The sequence below is a fragment of the Spinacia oleracea genome, chromosome 3 (assembly GCF_020520425.1).
Source record: "Spinacia oleracea cultivar Varoflay chromosome 3, BTI_SOV_V1, whole genome shotgun sequence".
NCBI classification, from domain to species: Eukaryota; Viridiplantae; Streptophyta; class Magnoliopsida; order Caryophyllales; family Amaranthaceae; genus Spinacia; species Spinacia oleracea.
In genome coordinates this window covers 28,575,001-28,600,608 of record NC_079489.1, presented here as the reverse complement: position 1 = coordinate 28,600,608, position 25,608 = coordinate 28,575,001, and the positions used below count along the sequence as shown (strand labels likewise).

Below are 25,608 nucleotides of genomic sequence, written 5' to 3'. Positions count from 1 at the left end.
CTTATCTCGAATCGGGATATTTTTAACATTCGACAAAAACAACTCAACTGCTACCTCTACCTAAATCGCTATCTTACCAAAAACTTAGCAGGAGCGGGTAACTAATATTAATGTGCAGTAAAAGTAGCTATTGAAATTGTAAAATAAAATAAGAATTGTATATTTTGTTTAAGACTCTATTATAATTCTATCAAACGCTTTTTACCAACCACTTACAAATTTTACAAGTAGCATTTTAAATAGGCCAAAACGCTACCCGCTACAGCCAGACACATCCTAAGTCAAATCACAGATTTTGTGGATGGTACGTTAGAGTGATACACTAATCTTGTTAGATCTTGAAACCCAAATTTTGATTAAACATTCAGAAGCAAGTGGACAATAAGGCACAGCAGATATACTCAGGCACAGGGTGGAGAAGAGAGAATCATCAGGCATATAGCCTTGCATTATAATGGCTAAGAGGTCTTTACATCTTGATTGGTAGCATTAGACATGTTCTTACATCATGATAAAGCTCAGAGACAGCAAGAAGCTGGCGCATCATATGTTCAAAGAACCTTAACTCAGACTAGAATCATTCCACGCCTTTTGTTTACAAAATTGATTACTTGTATCACTAACGAAAAGATCCTCTCGTTGTTACTCCATAGTAGAGCTCCATAGCACATCTTATCCGCCATGCACCACAAATATATATAATGGATCACAATAATGCCTTCTACAGTCTTCAGGTAATGACTTCTAATAAGGTTATGCACTTCCAAGTGACGAGCAGTCAACAAGCCATGATCAAGATAGCAGGGGCCTCTAAACTGCAATGATTGATAAAGCTATATAGTCAATGTCTTCATAAATGTGTATATATTTGCACAACAATTTATTCACAAGAGAAAATTCAGTACCAAATGATTGCAAGCATCAATCCGAATATATAGAAAAGGCAACCCCAAACTACTTTCCAATGTCAAAGCCCTACAAAAGGAGGAAAGCATTACTTATTCAAAACACAGGAACTTATACCAGCTACTCGATAAATTTGTTTCCAGTAGTTACAAAACTTGTCACAAACAATTAAACCAAATACTGAACAAATATTTTACTTCACTTCCTAACCAATTTTCAATTGCTTGCCAACTGAGCAGTAAGTTTGCCAAGGAGGAAAGTTGTGCAAGAAGGGTTTAGTTTGCCATTAAAATTTGCTATCCCCCAAGGCTCTTTACTTTTAGAAGATTTCTCTTCCACCCCTACCCCACAATAACAACTTCACCATGTGTTGTTCCTCTAATCTGGCTTGCTGTTATATCAGGTGTAAGAATGCTGAAAAGAGTCAATCCTCTCTAGCGCTCTTATGCATTAGTTATTTAGCCGATTGAACTTGTTAAAGATGCAACCAATGAAGTAATTCACCTCCGAAGATATTATTTCAACCTCTAGTAATATCCTTGCCAAGTAGAACAAAATCCAATTCTCTAACCCCCAAAAACTTCGGCACCTAATCGCCCTTTTTGTCTTAGTGCCCATACTGCCCAATCTCTGCTTCACATTGCATACTGTTTCATTTCCCCATTCCTTTTTAATCCTCTTCTCAACAGCAGGTCAGCAGTCAGCAGTCAGCAAGAACATGCAAAGAGATTGATGTGCATGGTTTCTAGTTTCTATCCATCAGCCGTTTAGGCACTGAGCTTCTTTTTAACTTGGGGCTTAGGTAAGATCAACAAAAGAAAAACATAACTCTTGAAATTTTCGGAAGAAGCAAGTGTCATGGTAACAGTACGTTACTCAGAATTTGTTATTATTGCCAACCAGGAAATGTATATAGGGCTCTAGCTCAGCCATAGTATTTCAGTTCTGCATACTGTGGTGTTGTGGATCCAAATTGAGGTGTTCAGTACAATGCCTAAGTACAAAGTATCAGGAACATGAATTTGACAAGACGTAGAGCGTCAAATAAGACATGGTAGGATTAAACTCAATCAGAAGTTAGAGTATAATATTGCCAAGCTTGGATTCCTAGATTCAGTTTCTTTTCCTTCCCTTCCTCGGGCTTGCATGTAATGATTTTTGGTCTGCAAGGAAAAAGTTTGTCTTTCAAAAAAGAAGCTGAACCTTCCAGCTCACGTCTAGATTGATCATGGAGAACATCAAGTCCATAAGAAACCTAAAGGACCGAAAAAGTCTAATGTTATAATGTCCCCAAAAGGACAATATGTTATACATCATGTGCATAATTCTATTCTCAGTTTAAATTTTTTCCTCTTCTGTATATATTTGAACATGAACACGAGGAAAGAACAGGATCAGCTCCCTGATCTAGTCTAAGCAAGCTAGTAAACAACTGCACTGACCCCGATCATCATCAATTTCTTCTTTCCCATGACAATTATTTTTCGAAAAGCTTCATCTGGCATATTTATATAAAGGAACAAGGTAACATGGGAAGAAGAAAATGGACCAACATACGGTACACTGCTCCAAATATATCACCATAATTACCGTCATCTTGTTTGGTAAAAACTTTGGCTTAATTATATGCAGGAAGAAGTCAAAACAAAGGTAATACCAGCTAGCAAATGACCATTTACGTTTGTATGTTGGTAAGCACTTCATCTCCTCTAGGTCAATAATTTTCTCATTTCCCATCTTGCCCTAGAGGATAGATGCATACCACATATAACTATATAAGTCTATCCTACCAAAATACAGTAGGCATGAAGTTGACATAAACAAATCCTTTTGATGAAGAAAACAAATCCTGTATTGACTACTGTGACATCACAGTTTTTTGGAAACAGAGCAAAAGGATTGGGTTTGGGTCTGAAGTGATTCATTTAGGGTTTAGGGATTGTGAAATGGGAATGCCATAGAGACATAGTTTTTCTGCTTTCATGGTTACCAACGACAGAGATTGATAAGCATGTTCTAACGGCTTTGATAACTAAATCGCTAAATGGACACTTGAATCGGACGAAGTAGAACTAAGTATTAGACTATTGTCCTGCTCTCCTTAAAGTCATAGGCTAAGACATTGATTCATCAAAACAGTTCATTCTTTTGATTATGTAATGTACTCCACTGAAAACATTGGCAAGTGGAGTACATTACATAATCAAGGTGCACTACCCAACTGAGTTACAGCTTGTGTTTATGCTCCATATTTTAGCATGTAGATAGTAGGAAATTTGAGGATCTTCGACCATCAATTAGTAATTTCATCAAGATTATTCCACATGGACGCTTTTGGTTTTTTCAACGGCAAACTAATATTCTAGTTTATCTACAGTAAAAAGACAGAAGCCTGAAAGTAAAACAGAAACTTGAACAAAAAAGTAATTATTCAAGAATCAAGATTTAGATACTTAATAAGCTGTCATGGGCATCATTATCATTTTAGCTTCACCAAACACAAACGATCGCAAGTTCCCTTAAGCTTCCACGTCAGCAACTAGAAAAACCAATAATCAACACAAATCAAATAACAGTTCTCTCAAGTTCTCCTCATTTGAGTGATCTGGTAGAAAATATGAACTTTAAATTCACCTTTCTTCCCAGAAAACCAATACAACAACAACAAAAGACTTGGTCCAAAAACGATTTGGGTTCCTTTTGAAAACCAAGAATGTGGATATTTTTGGTCACAATGTACCACAGTAGGCAGTTCCAAATGTATAGTGACCTCATTAAAATAATGTGCTCCACAAATGTGAGACAAATGTGGCTTTGTGCTAAATTGTGCAAAGAATGTGGAGATAGAATTGGAGAGAAAATTTTAAAGAACAAAAATGTGTTATCTTTTTATTCTCTCTTACAACATATATATATATATATATATATATATATATATATATATATATATATATATATATATATATATATATAGGGTGAGGTTCCGGTGAGAACCTTCTTATGGTGAGAACTTCTCTTCTCGTGAGAACCTTTATGCATATTTTTTAAACCAAATAAGCATATTTTTTGAACTTAGTATGCATAATATTTCAACTATATGTGCACTTTTTTTCGACATGAATATAATTTTTGATTTTCTGAAAACAAAAACTTATGCATATTTAATAAACAATATATGCACATTTAGTTTAAAAAATATGCATATTCTATTCAACAAAACATCAAAATCTTTAGGTACTTATGCTCACAATAAAACCTCTTCTAATCCTATAGTAAAAAAAAACAGTACGAATAGTTTTGAATATAGATTACAACTGTAGTATAATTATATATCATAGCTTGTCATTGTTGATAGAGTAATTTGAGAACGATTAGTAGAGAAATACAATTTGACAGTTTTAATGGTAGCTTCAAATTTTACTTACGATGGCGTCAAAATTGGAAGTATTTCTTCGTATTTTATAGCTTCAATTACATTCAATAGTTGTTTTTTGATTTACAAAGTCAGTAATTTGCTGCAATTGTTGTTGTTGGATTTACAAAGTCAGCGATTTGCTTTTGTATATCTAGCTGTGAGTTTGTCGTTCATAGGGAAAGGATCAGTTAGGATTGCTTTGGCAATATTATTTATCTGCTATGTTCGGCGATGTGGACTTCATTTCGGTAGGGATAGGTCCAACTTGCTGGATTTTAACTTCAGATATTTATCCGTTGGATCAAGCTAACGCATTAGCAGTTGGTTTTGTGGCTAACAGGATCTGTTGTAAAATCAACGGTCAAGATGACAATAATGAACGGCGAGGATGAGAGTTCTCACCATAAGAGAGGTTCTCACCTTAAGATGGTTCTCATGTGAACCTATATATATATATATATCAATTACTTAAAGAAATAAAGGTAGAGAGAGATTTTCTCTCTACACTTTTTTAAATGATAGATAATTTAATGCTAATAATAGAGTTTGAATTATATAGTAAATTAATACGAACCTTTATTAAGTGAGAGGAAAGGCCATTATTTTAACACTCCTCCTTGGAACTCCTCTCTCTCATCCCAAGCATGTTTCTTAGTATCTCGAATCTACCCTTTGGAAGGGGTTTGGTGAAAATGTCTATAACTTGATCATCTCCCTTGCAATGAACAAGTTGAACTTCACCTTCATTCTCTCCTTCTCTTATGAAGTGATACTTCACCTTTATATGCTTGGTTTTTCGATGAAAAACTGGATTTTTAGCAATGGCTATTGCTGACTTATTATCACAATGAATAATAATAGCTCCTCCTTGAAATTCACCGAGGTCCGACATAATCTTTCTTAGCCATACTGCTTGATTCACAGCTGCACAAGCTGCAATATATATTCTGCTGCAATATATTCTGATTCTGCTTCTGCTGTAGATTGGGCAATTGTGTCTTGTTTCTGAGATAACCACAAAAACACACCATTTCCTAGTGTAAATGTGTAACCTGAGGTGCTTCTCATATCATCTTGAGAACCTGTCAATCATTGTCGGTATAACCAACTACTCTTGGATTATTAGAGGTCTGAAATTGAATGCCATAGCTTGTGGCTCCCTTCACGTTTCTTAAGAGTCTTTTAGCAGCTCCTAAGTGAAGTTGCCTTGGATTCTGCATAAATCTAGAGAGGAAACTTGCTGCAAACATAATATCAGGTCTAGTTGCAGTAAGATAGAGTAAGCTTCCAATTATGCTTTTGTAGATTCTCTCATCTGCCTTCTTGTGCCCATCATCCTTAGACATTCTCATTAACTTGAAGTGGAGTTGTCACAGGATTGCAATTCTCCAACATGAATTTCTTTACCTTCTACGTATTTCTTCATTCCTTCTGAACTCTGATTAACTTCCATACCGAGGAAATAACTCAGAAGTCCTAGATCAGTCATCTCGAATTCTTACATCATTTTCTTCTTGAAATTTATAATCAATTCCTGATTATTGCCTGTGATGATTAGATCATCCATATATAAGGAAAGGATTAGAATTTCTCCATTCTTATGTTTCTTAACATAAAGGGTATGCTCACTTAGACTTTTTTCGAACCCTATAATCATCAATTTTGTTGTACCAGGGCTTTAGACCATATAAGCCCTTTTTGAGCTTCAAGATTTTGTAAAATTGTCCGTTCACTTCCAATCCAAGCGGTTGTTAAACATATATCTCCTCATTCAAATACCCATTGAGGAATGCTGATTTGACATCCATCTGATGTACCTTCCATTCCTTTGAGGCAGCTAGGGCTAGGCAGCTCGAATAATGTCATGTCTTGAAACAGGCGCGAATTTCTCATTGTAATCGATGCCGAATTGTTGAGAATAACCCTTGACAACAAGTCTTGCTTTATTCTTTAATATAGTGTCATCCCGGTTGAATTTTATCTTGTAAATCCACTTGACTCCAATGAATTTCTTATGAGGAGGTTTCTCAACTAGTTCCCAAGTTTCATTTTTTTCAATCATTCGAATTTCTTCTTTCATGGCCATCCTCCATTCTGAAAATTAAACGGCTTCAGTATAATGAGTGGGCTCAATGATTCTACATGACAAGATTCTGAATCTTCAATATCATTAATCTCCGGAAATCTTTCATATAACTCTGTGATAGACTTCTTTCCCCTAGGACCAGTGGCATTCATATTATCTGGTGTAATCTGAGAAGAGGGTGGTGCTAGAGGTGAACTTAATAGTGTACGAGGTAAATCAACTTCGCTTTCATTTTGTAAAGAAGTTGTTCATATTATTGGAATATTTATGTGTCTCTTTTCTTCTTTCTTTGTTTCCCGATTCCACAATGCATCCTCGTTAAAAGTAACATCTCGAATTATGACAACTTTCTCATTTTCTAGATTGAGAATTCTGAAACCTTTTGATCGAGAACTATAACCAATAAATATTCCTTTCTTAGCTTTAGCATCTAGCTTGCTCCGTTTCTGATTTTGAACGTGAAAATAACATATGCTCCCGAACACACGGGAATGTTTGATTGATGGCTTATACCTAGACCAAGCTTCTAGAGGTGTCATGCTTTTCACAACCTTGGTCATTCCTCGATTTTGAATATAAACCGAGGTGTATACTGCTTTTGCCCATAACTTCTTTGGAAGTCCTTTCTCTTCAAGCAAACATCTAGCGATTTCCATTACGGTCCTATTTTTCCTTTCAGAAACACCATTTTGTTGTGGTGTATATGTAACTGTAAGTTGATGCTCAACTCCTTCATCTTGACAAAATTTATTAAAAAATTTAGCGGTATACTCCGTGCCATTATCGCTTCTTATGGATTTTAGCGAACATCCACTTTCATTCTCCACAAGATTTTTTCATTTAAGGAAAATAGAGAAGACTTGTGACTTTTCCCTCATAAAGTATACCCAAGTCATTCTCGTCAAATTATCTATAAAAATTATAAAATGCTTACTTCCATCCATTGAAAGGGTCTTCATAGGGCCACAAACATCTGTGTGCAAAAGTTCTAATTTTCTTGTCGCTCTCCATGCTCCATCCTTAGAAAATGTAAATTTGTGCATCTTCCCAAACTGGCATGTTCCACAAAGATCTTTACACTCATGTAGTATTGGAATATCATTGACAAACTGGTTTTTGGATAACATACGAAGGGATTCAGTATTGCTATGACCCAACCTTCGATGCCATAACCAATATGTCTCATTGCTTTCAGCTTTGAAAGCATAATATGTTGAATATGACCATTTCATGGGGAAACTCTTGCTTGTCATTGGCACTTTTGCAATCTCCTTATCGAAAGGATCAAGAATCTTGCAATTGTTACCTACAAAGTGAACGGAATATCCATTCTTCATCATCTGAGGAACATTGAGTAGGTTCTTGTCTAATTTGGGAACATATAAAACATCTTTAATTAATCTTCTTCCTTTAGTAGTTCTATGGCAATAGTTTACCATTTGATTGGACAATTGCTCCAGTACCCATCCTAATAGGGATTCGTACTGAATTATCTAGACCGATGAAGCAAGATGAATTCTTTGTCATATGATTACTACATCCACTATCAACCAACCACACATCATCATTAAAGGTTTGTCTTGCGTGGTATGCACAAAATAGATGATCTTCGTCATCACACTCAGAAATTTGGGCTTGAGCTTGTTTTGGCTTCTTTCTGTAATCCTTCTCGATATGCCCAAACATCTTACAAAAGTTGTATTGAGGTTTTCCTTTCCATCTACAATCTTTCTCCGGATGGTTAGTTCTCTTGCAAATCCTACATGGAGGGTATTTTCCTTTATTCCCTCCTCCAGAATTGTTTGAACTATATTTTCCCTCAAATTTTTTGCTATGTCCTTTTTGGTTTGATTGAAAAGCTTTTTCGGATGAACTATGATCCGATCTACTCTTATCCCTTTGTTCTTGTGCTTTAACCGAAATGCCTCTAGTCATCGAAAGACGTCAAGAGAAATAAACCAATCATTTCCAACGCACTCAAGGTTGATAAATCTTTTGTACTTTGACACTAACAGGAGTGTCATACTTCTTCGTTACGGTGCTGAGCATTTTGGAAACAATTCTCTCCTCTCTAACATCTTCTCCACATATCCTCATTTGTAACTCGTGAGAAATATTGATTAATATTCTCATCATTTGACATTACCAAGTTTTCGTACTCCAAGGTTTGAAGGTTTATGCCTCTAACTTGGGCACTTCCTTGAAATTCGGTGTTAAGCGTATCCCAAGCCTCTTTTGCCGTTTTAGCGGTGACTATTCTCGGAAATATAGCATTTTCCATTGCATTTTGCAGAATTTGCAATGCATTTTGATCCTTGATGATTTCCTCCTTAGAAGGTTCACCAACACAATGCGGAAGTTTCTGAGGTTGTGGGAGCACTTTTTGCGGGGTTATTCTCTCTTACAACATATATATATACTACATCAATTACTTAAAGAAATAAAGGTAGAGAGAGATTTTCTCTCTACACCTCTTTTAAATGATAGATAATTTAACGCTAATAATAGAGTTTGAATTATATAGTAAATTAATATGAACCTATGCTTATTAAGTGAGAGAAAAGGCCATTATTTTAACAGACCTACTAACACAATCTTAGGGAGCTTGACAAGAACAATAAGTGGTTTCTACCACCATGACCCACGTTTCAATGGCTTCCAGGGAGAAATCAATCTAATTTGGATATTTTAGGGGAAAAAAAGTGATCTAGTTTGGAAATTCAAATCATCATACTAACTCGTTTTATTGCCACAAGCTCTACAGTGACTACAAACATGAAACCAAGTAACTAGATTATATCTTTCGAAAAGATAAAAACAAAAAAAAGTATTATTAAGCCAGTTCATTATAGTATAAGAAACGCATTTTTAAGATGGTTCTAACAAGCTACTGTTATTCACTATCAGAAACTACCAAATAACCTGACATGGTGAGCAAAATTCTTGTTGAAACACTACTTTGTATCAATCACTATTAATAACAGTCATTTAACTGCTTACCTTTGTCATTAAGGTCAACAGACAGACCATGATTCTTCTGATCCGCTAAGCCATAATTTGAGCAGGGCATCCCAAGTTGGCTTTTTGGGCTGGAGTTGATTTGATTTGTTTGTCCGTTGATAACTGGCATCCTCATCTGAGGATTCAGGTACATCTCCAAACCAGAAGAAGAAGATCCTATTTTCCTTTTCATCTTGAATTTCCCCCTGAAAAAGTTAAAAACAAGAATAATTTATATTAACAGCATGACATAGAGACAATCAAAGAAATCAGGTCAAAAAATATATGTAGTACCTGTCTTTCCTCTTCTCAAAGTACCTCTGCAATGAGACTTGTCTATTTGTCTGACCTTCAACATCTACCACACATAAAATGAAATGGATCAGTAAGACCTGGCACCACGCAATTAATCAGAAATAAAGGAAGCTTCTTTAACTCTTGAGGAAAAATATTCGTGAGATAAGGAGGGCTATTTTCCCATCAAGTGGAAGGCATAAAATAGGATAATTCTTTTCTTGTCGTTATGATAATTGTAGCGATGTTAAGCAAACTCATTCACTGTTGTGTAAAACAGTACACATGAATATATTCCTTTTTTTTTCAGATGCCACACAAATATATTCTTTTATTGATAATGAATTCCGAAATAGCAATGATCAACAACATTTTATTAACTCCTACAAAATTGAATGTATCCACTATCCAGTATATTATATTCAAGTTACAAGTTACATGAGATGTTCATGTTTCCTTATAAATGGCAAGCCATAGAGTTGGGCACGTACCAGGCATGTAGGCCCACCTGCCTAAGGCCCTAACAAACAGTGCCTAGAACAGCCAAGGGAAAGTCGTGTCGTATAGGGCTCGTGCCTATCATCCATAAACAAAGCCCGTACACAACATGCCCTACATGTTGGGCCAGGTTGCTAGGTTGCTACCAGGCTCCCTTACTGATTTATAGATTTCTTTTTAATTGCTTAAAAATAAACGAGCCGACGTGCGGGCCCATGCAAGGCCCATGGTCATGGATGGGCATTGGGAGGGTCCAGTGAGACCTAGACAATGTCTCCCTGTCTCACACCTAGACTCATATTTTTCATGTGGAACCAGATCCGCCCAAGATCCATTGGGTCTGAAATACCAAGACCTATACGGGTCTTAGTTCTAAAACGAATCTGAAATGGGTTTTGAGATTTTATTGATTTTGAACATTTTTTGTCAAAAAAATTCAAGGCCATTAGTTTGACCATCATTTACCATCACATTCGTATAAAAAATATCAAGTGTGAATACTCTCTGATTCTGAATACTTGATACACTTGCCTTTTTCGGCCTTTTTCTGAATACTTGCAACATTTTCTCTTTTGGTATGGGGCAACTAATTATTTATTATTTCTCTCTCCTTTTTCCCCTACTTGCACTAATTCTTTTTTACTTCTCTCACACCTACAATTAAAATATCACCACTAACCACACTCGCACAATTTATTCATTTTCATGTACTACCCACAAACATTCTTACAACTACGCAAAACACAAGGGTTGCGAGTATTCTGAAACGGACGAAGTACATATTAGTTCCCTATAATCCAATGTCAAAATCAATGTTACATGGAATACGAGTCGAACGTGATACGGGAATGGGAACACCGAACGCTGCCCCTAAAGTTCTCGGTATGATGGGTTCTTTTTTTTTTTGTTTAAAGAGGAGAGAGAACTCATTTAATGTGAATGAACTTTATTTAATTTCAAAAACAAAAAGATAAAGAAAGGTCACATGGTTTCTAGAAAGACCACATACTTTTACCTATTTGTCTACCAAACCAAACCAATAAAAAGGGGAAAACCTAGAAAAGTTGACAAAAGTAAAGAAATCAGCCGACATCTCTTATTCGTAAGTATTCTCTCTCCGCCTCCTCTCTCTCCATAGTTAATGCACTTTTCTTCGGCAACAAAAAGACCTTCCACCTTCGTAGGTATCGTTTATGAATCCGGTGAACCTGTTGGCGATTGTAGCCTTCCAGGAAGACCAAACCCGGTTCCCGGCTCCGCTCCACGTTCCGGGTAACACTGGTCAAAATCATGCCTAAACAACAAGTAAAATTAATATATTTTAATGGGTCCATGGGTAGGATTTAGACCATGTCTAAGTCTAAGATTATTGGATCCAGACCCAGATCTACCACAAATCCAATGCGTCTCAAATAATTGGACTAGACCCTAAAAAGTGGGGTGGGTTCAGCTCGAGCCTCCCATCCGTACATGGCCCCTAGCCGTGCCTCTCGTGTTGTGTTGGGTTTGTGCCTTGCCGGACCAACTGGCGTAAGTTGCGGCAGCCCGCATGCTGGCATGAACTAAGCTCTAGCGAGCCATGATAACACATAGCATGAGGCGTTTCAACAACTAAATAACAAGAGTGCCATGTTGTACACCCCGATTTATATGGATAACTATTGTTTATGCATGCATTTTACACAAATATTGTAATTTTATACTGTTGTACACCCCATTTTATATGGATAACTATTGTGTATGCAGGCATTTTACACAAATATTGTAATTTTATACTATTAATTATAGAACGTCAAATATTTCTTAAAATAATTTTGATGTATATTTATGACCATCACGTTAACGGGGTAGTATAGGTGTTATATAGGAGGGAAACCAAAAAAGTCAACCTTGGATATTCCCTAATAGAATAGAGATTAAACAGGAAATTAACCCCACATCAACAACAATGCACGTGTTCTTCATAAATCACTTTTTACACCTCTCGTTTCTGATCTCTCCTAAAAGAACCCATAACATCTACATGACTACACATGCTCCAGCAATTGATAAAGTCCATTAGGCTAAACACAATCCCATACAAGAGGAGAGGCTAAACTAACGACATATAAGCTCAACAAGGCTACATCCTAAAACCGAGTGGAGTAGTCTGCTAGTCTTATATGTTAGTCGACTAACATATAAGATAAGATCGTAGCCCACCAATATTATACTACCTCCGTTTCATAATGATCTATACACCTTCCGTTTTAGTCTGTTTCATCATATTCTTTACATTGTACTTAATACTATGTTGGACATGAAAATGTAACATCTTACCCCTCTTATACAGCAAAATTTATATCTTTCTACTCACTTTTTCTTACTTTATTATCTCTTTTATTTTATCCATATTTTATTATACTCGCACACCTTTTTACACACTTTATCACACTTGTCTTTATATTTGTGAAAATAGTAACTGTAAATATCATTATGAATTATGAAACAGAGGTATTGTTGGTCAATCTCCTTATGTTTCTTCAATATGGGCAATAGTCCAACACTCACATATACTTTGTACCCTAATTTCAATCTCAAGTTGACCACACTCTACGAGCAAATTAGGCTGCAATTTATGCCTTAGAATACTTGTTTAATAGATTTCTCTAGCTCTAACGTTCATTTCATCCAATATTATCCCGATTCAAATAAAATAAATATTTTTGACAATAAAAAGCACAATCATGACCAGTGTATGAAAAAGCGCGTTTTACCTGAAGCGTTAGGTTAACGTGCTTAATTAGACATAAGCGAAGCTTTTTGAAAGAAGCGCATCGAAGCGCATAGAAGCACGTAAAGCACGTGAAGCGTGCTTTTTGGCGCTACATTAAAATACTTTTTATGTTTTACTTTATGTTGGAAACTTCTTTTTCTATGTTATTTACTGTGTTCTGGACCATACCATATAAATCCTTAACAATAGTGGGCCAAAGAGTCCAAAAGATAAGGAAAAGGAAAAGGAAGAAAAGAAAAGAATAAGTCGGAGATAAACGATCAACAAACTCTAGCTCCTCCTTCAGTGGATAGTGTATGATAACACTATGTCATATGCCCTATTTTTGTTTAAAATAAAGTAATTGGGACGCAACTATAAAAAAAAGTAATTGGGAAGCAAATCTGATGTTTATATATGCTTGCGGTTTAAATACTCTATTTAGTCAGATATATATTCATAATAGTAAAGAAACTATAATTTTAAAAAAGCGCTTCACTTGGATGAGGCGCGCGCCTTGCCCTTGAGCTTTACTCTTAGGCTCTAGGACTCTTATCGTCATAGTGTGCCTTGCGCTTTTTTATGCACCGGTCGTGACACAAAAAAGATGCACCTTATTTGTAAAAAATGCTTCCATCTCATCTACAATGTTGAATAAGTTCCGCCACTTTCCCTATCATTTCATAATTTTAAGGATATACAAAAGAAAGTTGAGCATTGATCCATTAGTAATGAGAACATTCATACACCCCACGTCCCTTTTTATATGCACAATTTTTTTTTAGTGCGGATGTTTGATTGGGTGGATTTGCGAGCGAAAATTGTGGGACCGGATATAGTTGATGAAAAGAGTAAGCAGGGGATAATAGGACCATTAATGAGATAGGGTATACACTCAATCATGGAAAACGGGGCACACAAATAGGGATGGAGGGAGTATTACATAAGGTCAATGGCAGGTCAAAATGATCGTCATAGTTAGTAAAGAAGTTGGGTTCTATAGGCTATCTAGATTTCTCAACCAAAATACACACTTAGGAAAATTTGTGCATGAATTTTCTGATGTCCTTTTTGCTTCAATTTATGTGGCACTTGAAAAACCAATAAAACTACTCCCTTCGTCCCAAATTAGTTGTTACACTTTCCTTTTTCGTCCGTCCCAGATTAGTTGTTACACTTCTAAATTAGGAATGGCCCCACAATTATTATATTGTCTCTCTCTTCCCACTAAATGTTTTTTTGTCCCCACGCCCTCTCTCATTCAATTAAAAGATACTCCACTAACTCCTATCACATCTACTTTTTCAATAAAATAACAATTGATAACTAAACAACCACTTATCACCTAAAACTTTGTGCGAAGGTAAGTGTAACAACTAATCTGGGACGGAGGGAGTAGTTACTACACTTGTGATTCATGGTGTCAGACACCAATATGCTAATTGCAACCAAGCCAATCCACCATCCTGACAAATGATGTTTGGGCTATGGAAATTTATATATTGGACAGCCTTATCTTTTGTAAGGATAAAGCAGCAAGAACTAACAATAGTTGCAACAAGACACACGATAAAAGAAGAGGGAAACCCTTTTCGAACAATCGGCCAAAACCTTATCTTTTTATTTAAGTTAAAAACCAAATTTACATCTATACATAATGCATGGAGTCTCAATCCCCTCCAACCATTCACAAATAGTTCAATACATCCCCATACATACTTAGTAAATGCACTGATCTCCTTCCGAAACTTCAACATTATAATCCGAGGAAACTTATATGGGCACTGTCACATACTACACAAGGTGCCATTCACCTAAAACCAGCATTTCATCCTTAAAAATATATATTTCTGTCAAAGTTACATAAACTTTCACCAGTTTTCACCATTCTTGAAACTCTTTAATTAATCTTCACCCCACAAGCACCAACTACCCCCCAAGCCCTCATGCACAACCCAAGAAAGCATTCTCTCACTCGTGGCATCACTAATTATGTCCATATCTATTTCTTCAATGACCTTCATTATCCTTTTGTAAAGGCTTTCAACCCTAACTCAACTAAGAGTGTAAGAATTTAAGGGTTTGGGCCTGTAGCTTTCAATTTTCCCTTTGCTCGGTGGTGGTTGCATGTCCATGAGCTACATGCCTTTATTTAAATCGGGCTTGAAGTCTGGCCTTCTCTACGAGCCAAAACCTAATGGAATTTTATCACAACTATTACCAAAGTACAACAACGCGAACATGAAGATCAATATTCCACAAAAGGGTGTTGTTAATATTTTGTTGGGTGTTCTTTGTCGTACAACTTGACAGGTTTTTGTGCAATCTACAGCAGTAGTATTGAAAACACATAGTACTAAATCAAACCATAAAGTTGTGTTTCCTCAGTGCCCAAAATTAAAAGTTCAAGTTCTATGTATCCTATATATATACCCTTTAAAAGTTAACACTTCAGTACTACTTACCAAACAGCCAAATATAAAAGAAAAGAAAAAATATATTAGTCACACATGACAGATGACACCTTCACCCTTAGTAAAAGTTTTTAAAAAAAAAAAGTGAAGAGGGACTTATTTTGAGAAAGAAGATGACGTTCAACTTTCCAAAAGTACATCTTCCTGCCTTGAATTCAGCACTCATGCATAACAGAAAACTGAACATTGTCTAGGTGTTCCATTTATAAGAAGCTATTCCAGTGCTGACTAATTGATGCTATCTAACATTAAGTTCTTGTGGTAATTAAAACCAAACTCTGTCATGACTCCAGAACAACTTATCAGTGGAGGTAATGATCTAAAAGTCATAATGCTGTACCTTGCAACATGGACTGTGCAGCAGCTCCATCTTGAGTAGACACATTGAATTTAAAACTTGAAGTGGGCAACTGACAAGGGTCGCTCCAATTTGTCGAGTTTCCGCTACTCGGTTCATCATGAGAAAACTGAATAGGGCTTGCTGCTAAATGCATTATCGCCCGTGCCTGCTGAACCAGCTACTCATATCAGAAGGGGCATACTGATTTGATTTCTATTGATGATATCCACATATGAATGATTACCTTGTCAATTGGAACTCCATCATAAACATTGACTCTGCCACTGTAAAAGATTGTCATTTGATCCAATGGCAGATGTGATGCATCTGTACCTCTGCAAATAAAATTATTGAATTAAGAAAGGCTTTGTTCAAATACTTCAATCAGTTCTATGCACCTTAGTCAATAATGTGTAGTTGACATCTCAACAATTGATCTATATATCAAAGCAGAACAAAACACACTACCGAGAAGCTACTGAAGTTATCAGATCTCATCAATCAAGTCACACGTTGTTTGGATAGCAAGGTAGAAGGGAAAGGAAGGGGAGAGGGAAAGTCCATTTTCCCTCCATATACTTCCAACTTTGAAGGGATGGTGTTTATTAAAGAGGGAGGAAAAATGGATCCCTCCCTCTTCCTCCCCTTCCATCACCCAACCCCTTTTCTAAACAAGGGAACTTGTTCTCCTTTCTTTCCCTTCCCTCCCTTTCTCTTCATTTCCCCTTGTCCAAACAAAGTGTCAATGACAAGAGCACACACAGTCAGATCATGTACTTTAAGTCGACAATAAAGTAAATTAACTAATGACTGCACCCTTAATTCTTCATTCAACATGAATGTCGTGAGAAACCGGTTCACTATTATGGTAACTCCTTTAGGTCTGATTGGCATATTATACTTTGATGCAAGAAGAAATAGATAATCATAAAATCATATTAGCGTTAGCTAAATCGATTTGAAGTTCATAAGTTACATATTCCAGCATAAACTTTTCTGTAACAAATGTAGTTGGTCGTAAATCGAAATTACAAAGTTCCATGGAATTTGCTGTCTTTTGACATTTACAGTAAGTTCAAAATGATGCATAGAAGATGTTTTCCAAGAATCAATCACACCAAAAATAAAAAGGGCTTTGGAAAGCTAAATATTTATGTCCTGTGGTTTCTTCTTTTCCTCTCTTATAATCTAATTCCATTGTCTCTCGTTTTCTTCAAGGCCAAACTTGCTAACCTTCTTTCTTCCGTTCTCCAGCCAATTGAAAATTTAAAGACCCTTTCACAGAGGTAACGGAGAAGTCTAGATTAATAGTACTGACGAGAAGCATTTCGGGAAATATTGGTCTACTTAACATCTTTCTATGATGTTAGTGCATAGCACACAATTTTCTTTCATTGGATTCCCTTCGAATAGACAATATGCTCCTTTGATTATCATTATTTCTTTTTTTAGGAATTGCTTGTATTCCAAAGGGCCTTTTACTGATAAATATATCTATTTTCGTTAAGACAAAAAGATTATTAAGCAGCAGGACCTTATATCTAGCTCCTACAAATTTGTCAAAGAGAGAATTCAACATTTATAGAAACAGCACACAACATTTATATTGCATAATGAGCAGCAACAACATTAGCAGCCCAGCTCCTATTTGAACACCTTTTAGGTCATATCAAACAGAAGGAAATTGAAAATTGCTTAGAAAGCCCCTAGAAATACAAGTCCCTCGTTAAATACCATTAAGGCTGGCCAACAGGTAAAAAGAAGTTTAATGCTAGCACCAAAACACTGAATTTGTGGAAAATAATCAACACTACAACAAGATTCTAGAGATTTTTCAACAACAAGCCAGTTTGCTGCAAAAAGGCAAGACATGCTAGCACATGTAAAGTTCATGGCCCAGCTGAGGCCTTCATGAAACACAAGTATTAAGATGCAAATTTACAGTTCTTATTCTCAACTGTAAAATGAGAGATACATGTGTTGCTTCAAGTTTTACATCAAGGATTACAAAAAGATATAAGTAGGGAAAGTAGGGGGGAAAAAATTATGAATTCTCCCTGCCCTAAGTACGCTCTTCTTGATCTAGGCATGAGATATATGCTTCAAGACATTTCATGTCGAAAATAATTCGTAAAAGAGAATGAAATGCCTGCCAAGAGAAGGTTTCCTATGCAACAAATTTTACAGCATGCTATAACAAACTCATCTACCAGACATATACAGATATGAGATTAAACACAATACTTAAAAACAGGGTTCTCAACAATAGGCTTGAGATGCATCACTTCCCAAATAAAACCTTAAAACGAAACAGAACCACCAATAAAATATTACTAATAAGAATGTAGAAGCAAAGACCTGACAGATACAACTTTGGAGTCGATGGCAGTTGGACGACATTCCGCTTCTCTCGTGGGTTCCGAGCTGGAGGTACCAGCCGGCTGATTTGGACCTCCATCCTCCCCCAATGCTGACACCGAGCCATCAGCATCAGCTGGACTTAATTCCTTTACGGAGCTAGATGAATTCGAGTTCACCTACATTTCATAAGATCCAAAATTCGGTTAACATAAAATTAAATTATAAACAAAACATTATAATTATAAGAACAACGCAGCTTAGCTAAGTTTTAAATTCTCCCTAACTATTTAACGTATCAAGCTCATACACACAATGTGGAACACTTCATGTGCAACTTAGATTATTTAACCATTAATTACTAGTACAAGTACATTATAATTAAAAATAAAATTTGGCCTTAACCACCACCTCCCCCCCCCCCCTAGTGCACCTATTAGGCTATTATGCACCTGGGTTCACCTAGTTGTAGGTGCATCGCCTCACATTTTCCTACTCGTATGCTATGGACATGAACAAGTGAGCTATTTTATAGGAGAATGTATACCTTATTCCAGGTGCATATAAAAAATCCACCGCAAGATAATAAAATTTCACATAAATTTCAAAAAGTTGAGCAAGCTAAGAGTAGAAACATTCAGCATTAAAGTACAAGTAACACCAATCAAAGCATGATTTTGTTATGAATTCCTTAAAACGTACAGTATTGTTGGGGTTTAGCGGGGGACGAACAGCGGCAGATTTGAGGGCAGCGGCATTAAGAGGAGAAGGCTCAAGCAAAGATTTGAGTGAGATAACTTGTTGGATCGCCTGGGATTTGTTCCATGAGGGTCGTCGCATACCTGTAAAACCCAATCCCACGTGTCATTTCCCTCCATTTTTATTTCGTAATTTTAAACTCAATTTGCTTAAATTAATCGAAATTTTCCAATTGTTGCGGAAAACAAGGGAGGGAGAGAGAAAAGAGGAACACCTTTTTCTTTCAGGTAACGGCGGCAATCTTCACGAGTGAGCTGCGAAATGTCGTCTTCAGTAAGCTCGTGCAAGGGCTTGTCTAATACCGTCTTCACGGCGGTCTCTACCGCCACTCCGGTGTTCATGCCGGCCAATTTTGGTGGTGAATCGGAAAAAGTGGAGGAGGGAGAGTGGGAGTAGTGACTGAGGAGAGAGAAAGAGAGGGGGGAAACGTGAGACGCCCACTGATTTTTGGGAGAAGAGGGTTTTTTTTTTTAATTATTGGTATTTGTTTTTATTTTTATTTTTTTGTTTTAACCGTTAAGAGGGAGTTCGGGGTGGGGGTTTAAAGGGAACATTTCACCCTAAGCCGACACGTACTCACTTAAATTTATTTTTATTTTTTTTGCTTATGGTGACTTTTTGATAATACATGATTTAAGTTCCATAGTAAATTCGTGTTAAAGATGATACAATCAACAGAAATATAGTAATTGTATATTTTTTGGAAGTTACCATCCCTAATAAAATTGAATTAAATCAATCTGATCAAAATTATGATAGATTTGGGAACCGAGATCATATCTTTGGGGTTAATATTAATTTCCATCTAGCAACTAAATTAGAAAGTTGCATTACCCGCTTGTATTACATGGACACATATAAACAAATTAAAAGCATCTCTATTCTAATAACATCATCAAACAATAATAAAATCAGAATTTATTTCACTTGTTTGTTGCCAATAGCATGAATCTTGGGAAGTGATAAATCCAAGGAAAATTTTACTTCTTCCAAGGAAATCCACATTTTTTTAAAGGTGATTTCCTTGGAAGAAGTGAAATTCTTCCTTGGATTTATCATTTCCCATGAATCTTTTTCAATACATCCATTCCAAGATCATATTATCGAAGTCCAACCTCCTCGCTAACCACTCAAATATATGGAAGCACCATACTTGACTTGACCATTCCGGGAGAACAATTTGCTCCAATTATCTTTGTTGTCGCACGTAAGCCATGCATGCCCGTTATCACTCCTTGTTATAGCCTCAACGCTCACAAGTCACACTATTTCCATCAGAAACATGTGCATCAACGCTCAACTTAATACTTGGGGGAGGAAGATACACACAGTAGGAGGAAAAAAATATATAAAAAAAAAGAGGAGATTCTCATGCTAACCTTTTATACTATAAATGTGATACTCTTCATTGAGCTTCAAAAACCCCGCAACTACAATCACTGGAGCATTCCAACAAAATATCCTTGTTCTTACAAAATTCACGCGTGCAGTCTGCAGCCTCTGCGAGAATCACAATTCATAAAGGAGCGCAATTGTTCCTTGTCAACCTTAACAGCTAGCATCGGGAGGTGTAGTTCAGTGTGTCAATAAAGATAACTTTTCAATTATAAAGCTTTATATACACATGAGGGGCAACATGGAGCAGTGGCTTGGAAAAGAGTCATCTGCAATATTTTAGCTATTCCACGTAACATTTCTACCGCCTGGCTAGCTCTGCATGGTAGGCTTGCGACTAAAGATGGAAATCTAAAATGGAATGCCATCATTAATGGTAATTGTAGTCTTTGTTGTAATACCTCGTATTTTTATAATATTTATAAATAAATTTTATTATATTTATAAAGCATTTTACGATTTATTAGCATTTAAATAATATTTAAATGTATTTAATGTATTTTAATTAATTAGAATATTTATTATTTTAATTAATTACGAAACGAATTTAATTCTTGAGTCGGGAAATTAAATGAGTTGCAAATGATTTTTAAAGCTTCGGGTTTTAAATAAAAAGTCCAGTTCGTTTTATTAATCAAGCCCAATCCAAACAGTTTAATTTAAATCCTAAGCTAGCCCAATTCATTTAATTCCTAAGCCCAACTTAAATATCCTAAGCCTAGCCCATCAAGGGATTAGGGAGCCTATAAATAAGACTCCCCATCATTAAATAAACCCCTAAAATTTCATAAAGCCCCTTTTTGATTTCTTGCCCAACACCCCTCTCTCTCTCTCCTCTTTGGCTCGGTCCGCCCGCACGCACAGCACGAGCACGGTCGTGCCTCGTGTGCTGCTCGTGTGCTGCTCGCCCCTTGTTGCTCGCCCCTCCCTCTTGTTCGAGCCCAGCCAGCGCGCCTCGCGTTGCTGCTGCGCTGTTGTTGTTGCTGCTGTGTGCGTTGCCCGCGCCAGCCACACCCACACTCCCTCTCTCGCCCTCGCGTGCCAGCGCCCACACTCGCCTTCTCTCGCTCTCTCCTCGCGCACAGCGCGCGCCTGCAGCCCTCGCGCCCAGCCCCTGCGCGCAGCCCCTGCTCGTCGCTCCTCTCGCCCGCGCGCGCGCACACACGACATGTGTGTGTGTGTGTGTGTTGTTCGTGTTCGTAATTCAATTCCTTTTTCTCCCAATCACCCTAATTCGTGATTGTTCCGTGCTATAGGCCGGATTGGTATAATTCTCTTCTTCCTTACCTATTCTATTTAAATTCCGTATTTTAAATTATTATATTAATATTATTTTGAGTAGTTAAAATGCTGGGAACCGGTTATGAATACCGTGGTTTGAGGATTTGTGTATTGTGATTCATTAGGTTTGTTTTAATTATTAAAGGATGAATTTTCAGATTTGTTTATTTATTAAAGCATGGATTTTTATGATATTAAACTAGTGTTATTGGGATTTTCAAGTTAGGGTTTTAACCTAGACCTAATGAGTCAATTGATTAGCATAATTAGGTGATGATTTTAATTATGATAATCAATTATATTTTCAGATTTGAATAAAGGTTTAAAGTGTTGATTTTTATTGATTTTAAAGGCGCAAAAAGTATGTTTTTGTACTAGGGATTGATTTTGCAAATCGAGACGACTTTATTATTGAAAAACGATTGAATTCTAAAGTCTAAAGGAAGTTTTAATTTTTATAAAGTTGCTGGAAATTTAATGAACATGGAAATAATTTAAGTTTCATTATTTTGATGATAGGAGGTGATTTCTAGTTGAGTGCTCGTTATTGCAAAGTGGCCCCTACGCTTAGGTATTCAAGGTACGTACAAGTCTAGGGTGACCACATTATTTGTCAAGGGACATTACATGATTGTTATTGATGTGAATTATATTATGTGAACTTGGTGGATTCATATTTGTCTTGGTGAACGATCATGTGGATTATTATATTGAAATCATTGATTTATTGGTTGAACAAGCATGTTCGGACTATTGTGAGTATGGATTTCATTGTCAATCATGTTGTTCAATATTTATGCATGTATGGTTTGTTTCACATGCAAGGGATGGATTATTTATTGTATGCTATTGTACGCGATGTCTAGCATACTTTGAGCCATTTATTTGTGCCTCGTCGTACTATTTATTTTACCACATGTGAAGGGTTAGCTCACGTAAGCCACCACACATGTAGGGTTCAGTTGGGAATATTATGTATGAAATGAATTAGGATTTGTCGTGCAAGGGCACAACCCTCATGTTAATGTGCATGATGTGGAGTCTCACTTTGGTGAGGAGGAACATGGTAGTAATATCACAAGTGTCTTTCCTTGTTGATCACAAGTCCTAAAGCATTTAAAATAAGATTGTTTTGGTTGATTGTTTATTAATTATATATGTGCATGTTGGTGAGTCTTGAGTTCGCCTTTAATAAAATATTAATAAACGTAAAGTGCAACCAGAACAAGCTTCAAAACTCTTGGAACGTATATACCTTGAGTATGAACAATGGGGAGAGTCTTGCCGGAAAGCTCGTACTCCTACTAATGATACAAGACGTTGTTTCATTTATATTATGCGCAGGAATTCCGTCGATATGGCCCGACACTCGGTATAGCCCGATTTTATTATTATATATATGGTGTATGGTTGGCTCCCATCACCTTTTCCCTTTGTGGAACTTTCTTTTGGCCCGTTCGAAGCTTATTCTAATTAAATTGTGAGTCAAGAGTCGAGTCAAGTGTCGAGTCTTGTATTCATGATTGGTTGTTAATTATTATATGGCTTTTGCATGTTGATTAGTACTTAGTGAGTGATGCATGTTTTAGTTTCATTTCACTCTATTCTTGTAAGTACTCAGCTTTTGCTGACTACGTGCTTTGTGTGTTTCTGGTCATGGCCTTTGCCTTAATGACCCTATGATGATCCATCATTTGCATTTGCATTGTTGGGGAGTAGATTAATATAGCAGGTTGGTGATATGCATGTTTTATATAGTATTTTTACCCCCGTCCCTTAGTACTTTTATGTGTCAAACGTGCTCTTAGGAGCCGTTTCTAGTACTAATGTGTGTTATTGAGTGTGCCTTGAGTTTCAGGTTTGATTATGAGAAATTGGTCTTTTTAGACCCGTTTCATGTTGATCTAGGCCACTATATGAGCCCGAGGAAGTTCGGGACCTCCATCGTCGACTTTCGGGAGCCTTGGATGCTTATGGTTGAGCCCCGAGAGTTAGACTCAGTGATATGGGCGAGCTACATTGAAGATTGCAAATCGCCCTGGAAGCTGAGGGCGAAATGCAACCATCGGGCGGAATTTAGGCAATTTGGATTCATCAACGCGCGCCCGATCGGGCGCAGCTCGCCCGATCCGGATCGGGTTGATTTTGGCCCGATCGGGCCGACTATCGAGTGGATCGCCCGATCGGGCGAAGCGACGCCCGATCGGGCGACGCCAACCTCCAGCAGTTTTTCGCGCATTTATTTTCCGTTTTTTAGGCTTTATTTTGGTAAACTATATAAACAAGCTTTAATTATTTTTAGGGGACACTTTATTTTTCTAGTATTGAACCTTAGTATTATTTTCCTTAACCTAGTTTTCTCTCTAGTTTATGCAAAAACACTTAGTTTAATTCTCAATAAAAATTCAAGCTTTCACTTCCCTTTGTTCTTCAAATAGGTATTATTTCTTATTTCAATTCATTGTCTTGCTTTAATAATGCTTTCAATTATGATTATTGCTTTGTTTATTGTCAACATGCTTGAGTAGTTTAATTTCTAGGGTTGGGGATCCATGAATAATATGAAGGGATGATTGAATGATTATGATTGTTGGCATTGTAATTGATTCCTATTGATTGGTTTATTTCACTATACAATTAGATTTGCGCAGGTTTAATTTTGGTAGTTATGCAATATCAAATTAAGATTCGAGAGATGCAATTTGATGTTTAGGCTTGTGTTAATAGGTGGAATTAGAGTTAATACGTAGCGAGAGCCCGTTAATTCTAAGTCTATGATTAGTATTGACTTGAGAGAGCATGCTAGTCTAATTAATTTCTTTGTTGATTATCGTGATTGTTCAATGTCCCGGATTATTATTTGTTGGCGAACCTATACCCTATATTCCTTAATATATTGATTCATTCTTGTTTAATTATCGTTCGTAGTCTTAGCATACAAACCATCAACCAACTTTTGTTCACAATAGTCTAGATTAATTAATTGATAGTAGAAAGAACGCCTGTTTCCCTGTGGATTCGATCCTGACTTCCCTTGCTACCTAGCTAGTGGACCTTAGGTTATTTTTTGATTAGGTGATACGACTTTAGCCTGTCAGTTGGTAGATCAAGTACGATCGAAATCATGTGGCTTGGGATGATTGAGAGAGTTGCATGTTTTCGTTCTTTGAAACTATTTTATTTGATATTTTAATTATGTTTGAATTATTTATACTTTGGGTTTTGGGCCATTATGGTTCCAAATTGTAGGAGGCATTGATATTTCATTTATCATGTTTTTAAAAGTTAGTTGACATTTAATTCCGCTGCGTAATTCTGGTAATAGCCTTAGCCGTTATCACGGTGGCGGTAATACTTTAGTGATTCCTTTATTTTAAGTTGGAAAAATGGTTTTATAAAAGCAAGGAATTATTAGGGTGTTACAAAGTGGTATTTGCAGAGCTCTAGTTTGAGAGTTGCTTTGCATTAATTAATAGTGCAAAGTGGTAAATCCTTAAACTACGATTGCGGAACTTTAGGATTTTCGAAAATTATTTTCCTAAAGTCAAAACGTATTATTTTGAGTACTCAATATTTTAAAGGTCAAATACCAATTATTTTGGGTCGTTTGAAAGAAGTTGAAAAGTTTGGATTATTATTTAATTTAATTAATTTTTCCGAATTAATTTTTTTTATTTATTTGAAAATTTCGAACTAAATTTGAATTTATTTATTTTATTTCGGAAATTATTTTATTATCTGAATTATTTTAATTATTTATTTATCTATTTATTTTATTCGAATATTTTTTTTCGAATTTATATTTTAATTTTTTTCGGATTTCTTTTTATTTTTAATTATCCAAAAATTATTCATTTATTTATTTAGTTAATCGATAATTTTTATTAATTTTCGATTTTAATTTAAATAATTTCAACTAAGTTAGGAGTTATTTCTTAATTAATTTCGAAAATTAATATTATTTCAAGTGAGAAATGGGTAGATTAAGAAATGGCATATTAGTTTAAGTATGCATTTTATATGACTAGTTGTTGGACCGCGCGCTAG

At 36.2% G+C, this 25,608-nt stretch overlaps 1 protein-coding gene across 6 annotated transcripts; it reads right to left on the bottom strand.

The window, feature by feature from the left end:
- Positions 1-413: 413 nt before the first annotated feature.
- LOC110803695 (protein TIFY 4B) lies at positions 414-19,435 on the bottom strand. Of its 6 annotated transcripts, none has more exons than XM_056840024.1 (9): positions 19,100-19,435; positions 18,829-18,968; positions 18,127-18,305; positions 16,013-16,103; positions 15,769-15,946; positions 9,702-9,765; positions 9,408-9,613; positions 906-975; positions 414-815 (listed from the first exon to the last, which is right to left on the bottom strand). In XM_056840024.1, the coding sequence occupies exons 1-8, from the start codon at positions 19,224-19,226 to the stop codon at positions 968-970; spliced, it is 993 nt and encodes a 330-aa protein (XP_056696002.1). In that variant the 5' UTR covers positions 19,227-19,435; the 3' UTR covers positions 414-815; positions 906-967. The 6 variants fall into 6 exon arrangements, with proteins under 6 accessions (XP_056696002.1, XP_021864920.1, XP_021864922.1 ...); XM_022009228.2 differs by having other exon boundaries at positions 15,769-15,937; positions 19,100-19,416; XM_022009230.2 differs by having other exon boundaries at positions 15,769-15,934; positions 19,100-19,409.
- Positions 19,436-25,608: the final 6,173 nt, after the last annotated feature.

Excerpts from the sequence above, each read along its gene's own strand:
- LOC110803695 (XM_056840024.1), bottom strand. The coding sequence starts at position 19,226 with ATGAACACCGGAGTGGCGGTAGAGACCGCCGTGAAGACGGTATTAGAC. Across the intron at positions 18,969-19,099 it reads CCGTTACCTGAAAGAAAAAG|GTATGCGACGACCCTCATGG; the intron begins GTGTTCCTCTTT and ends TGGGTTTTACAG. Across the intron at positions 18,306-18,828 it reads CGCTAAACCCCAACAATACT|GTGAACTCGAATTCATCTAG; the intron begins GTACGTTTTAAG and ends TATGAAATGTAG.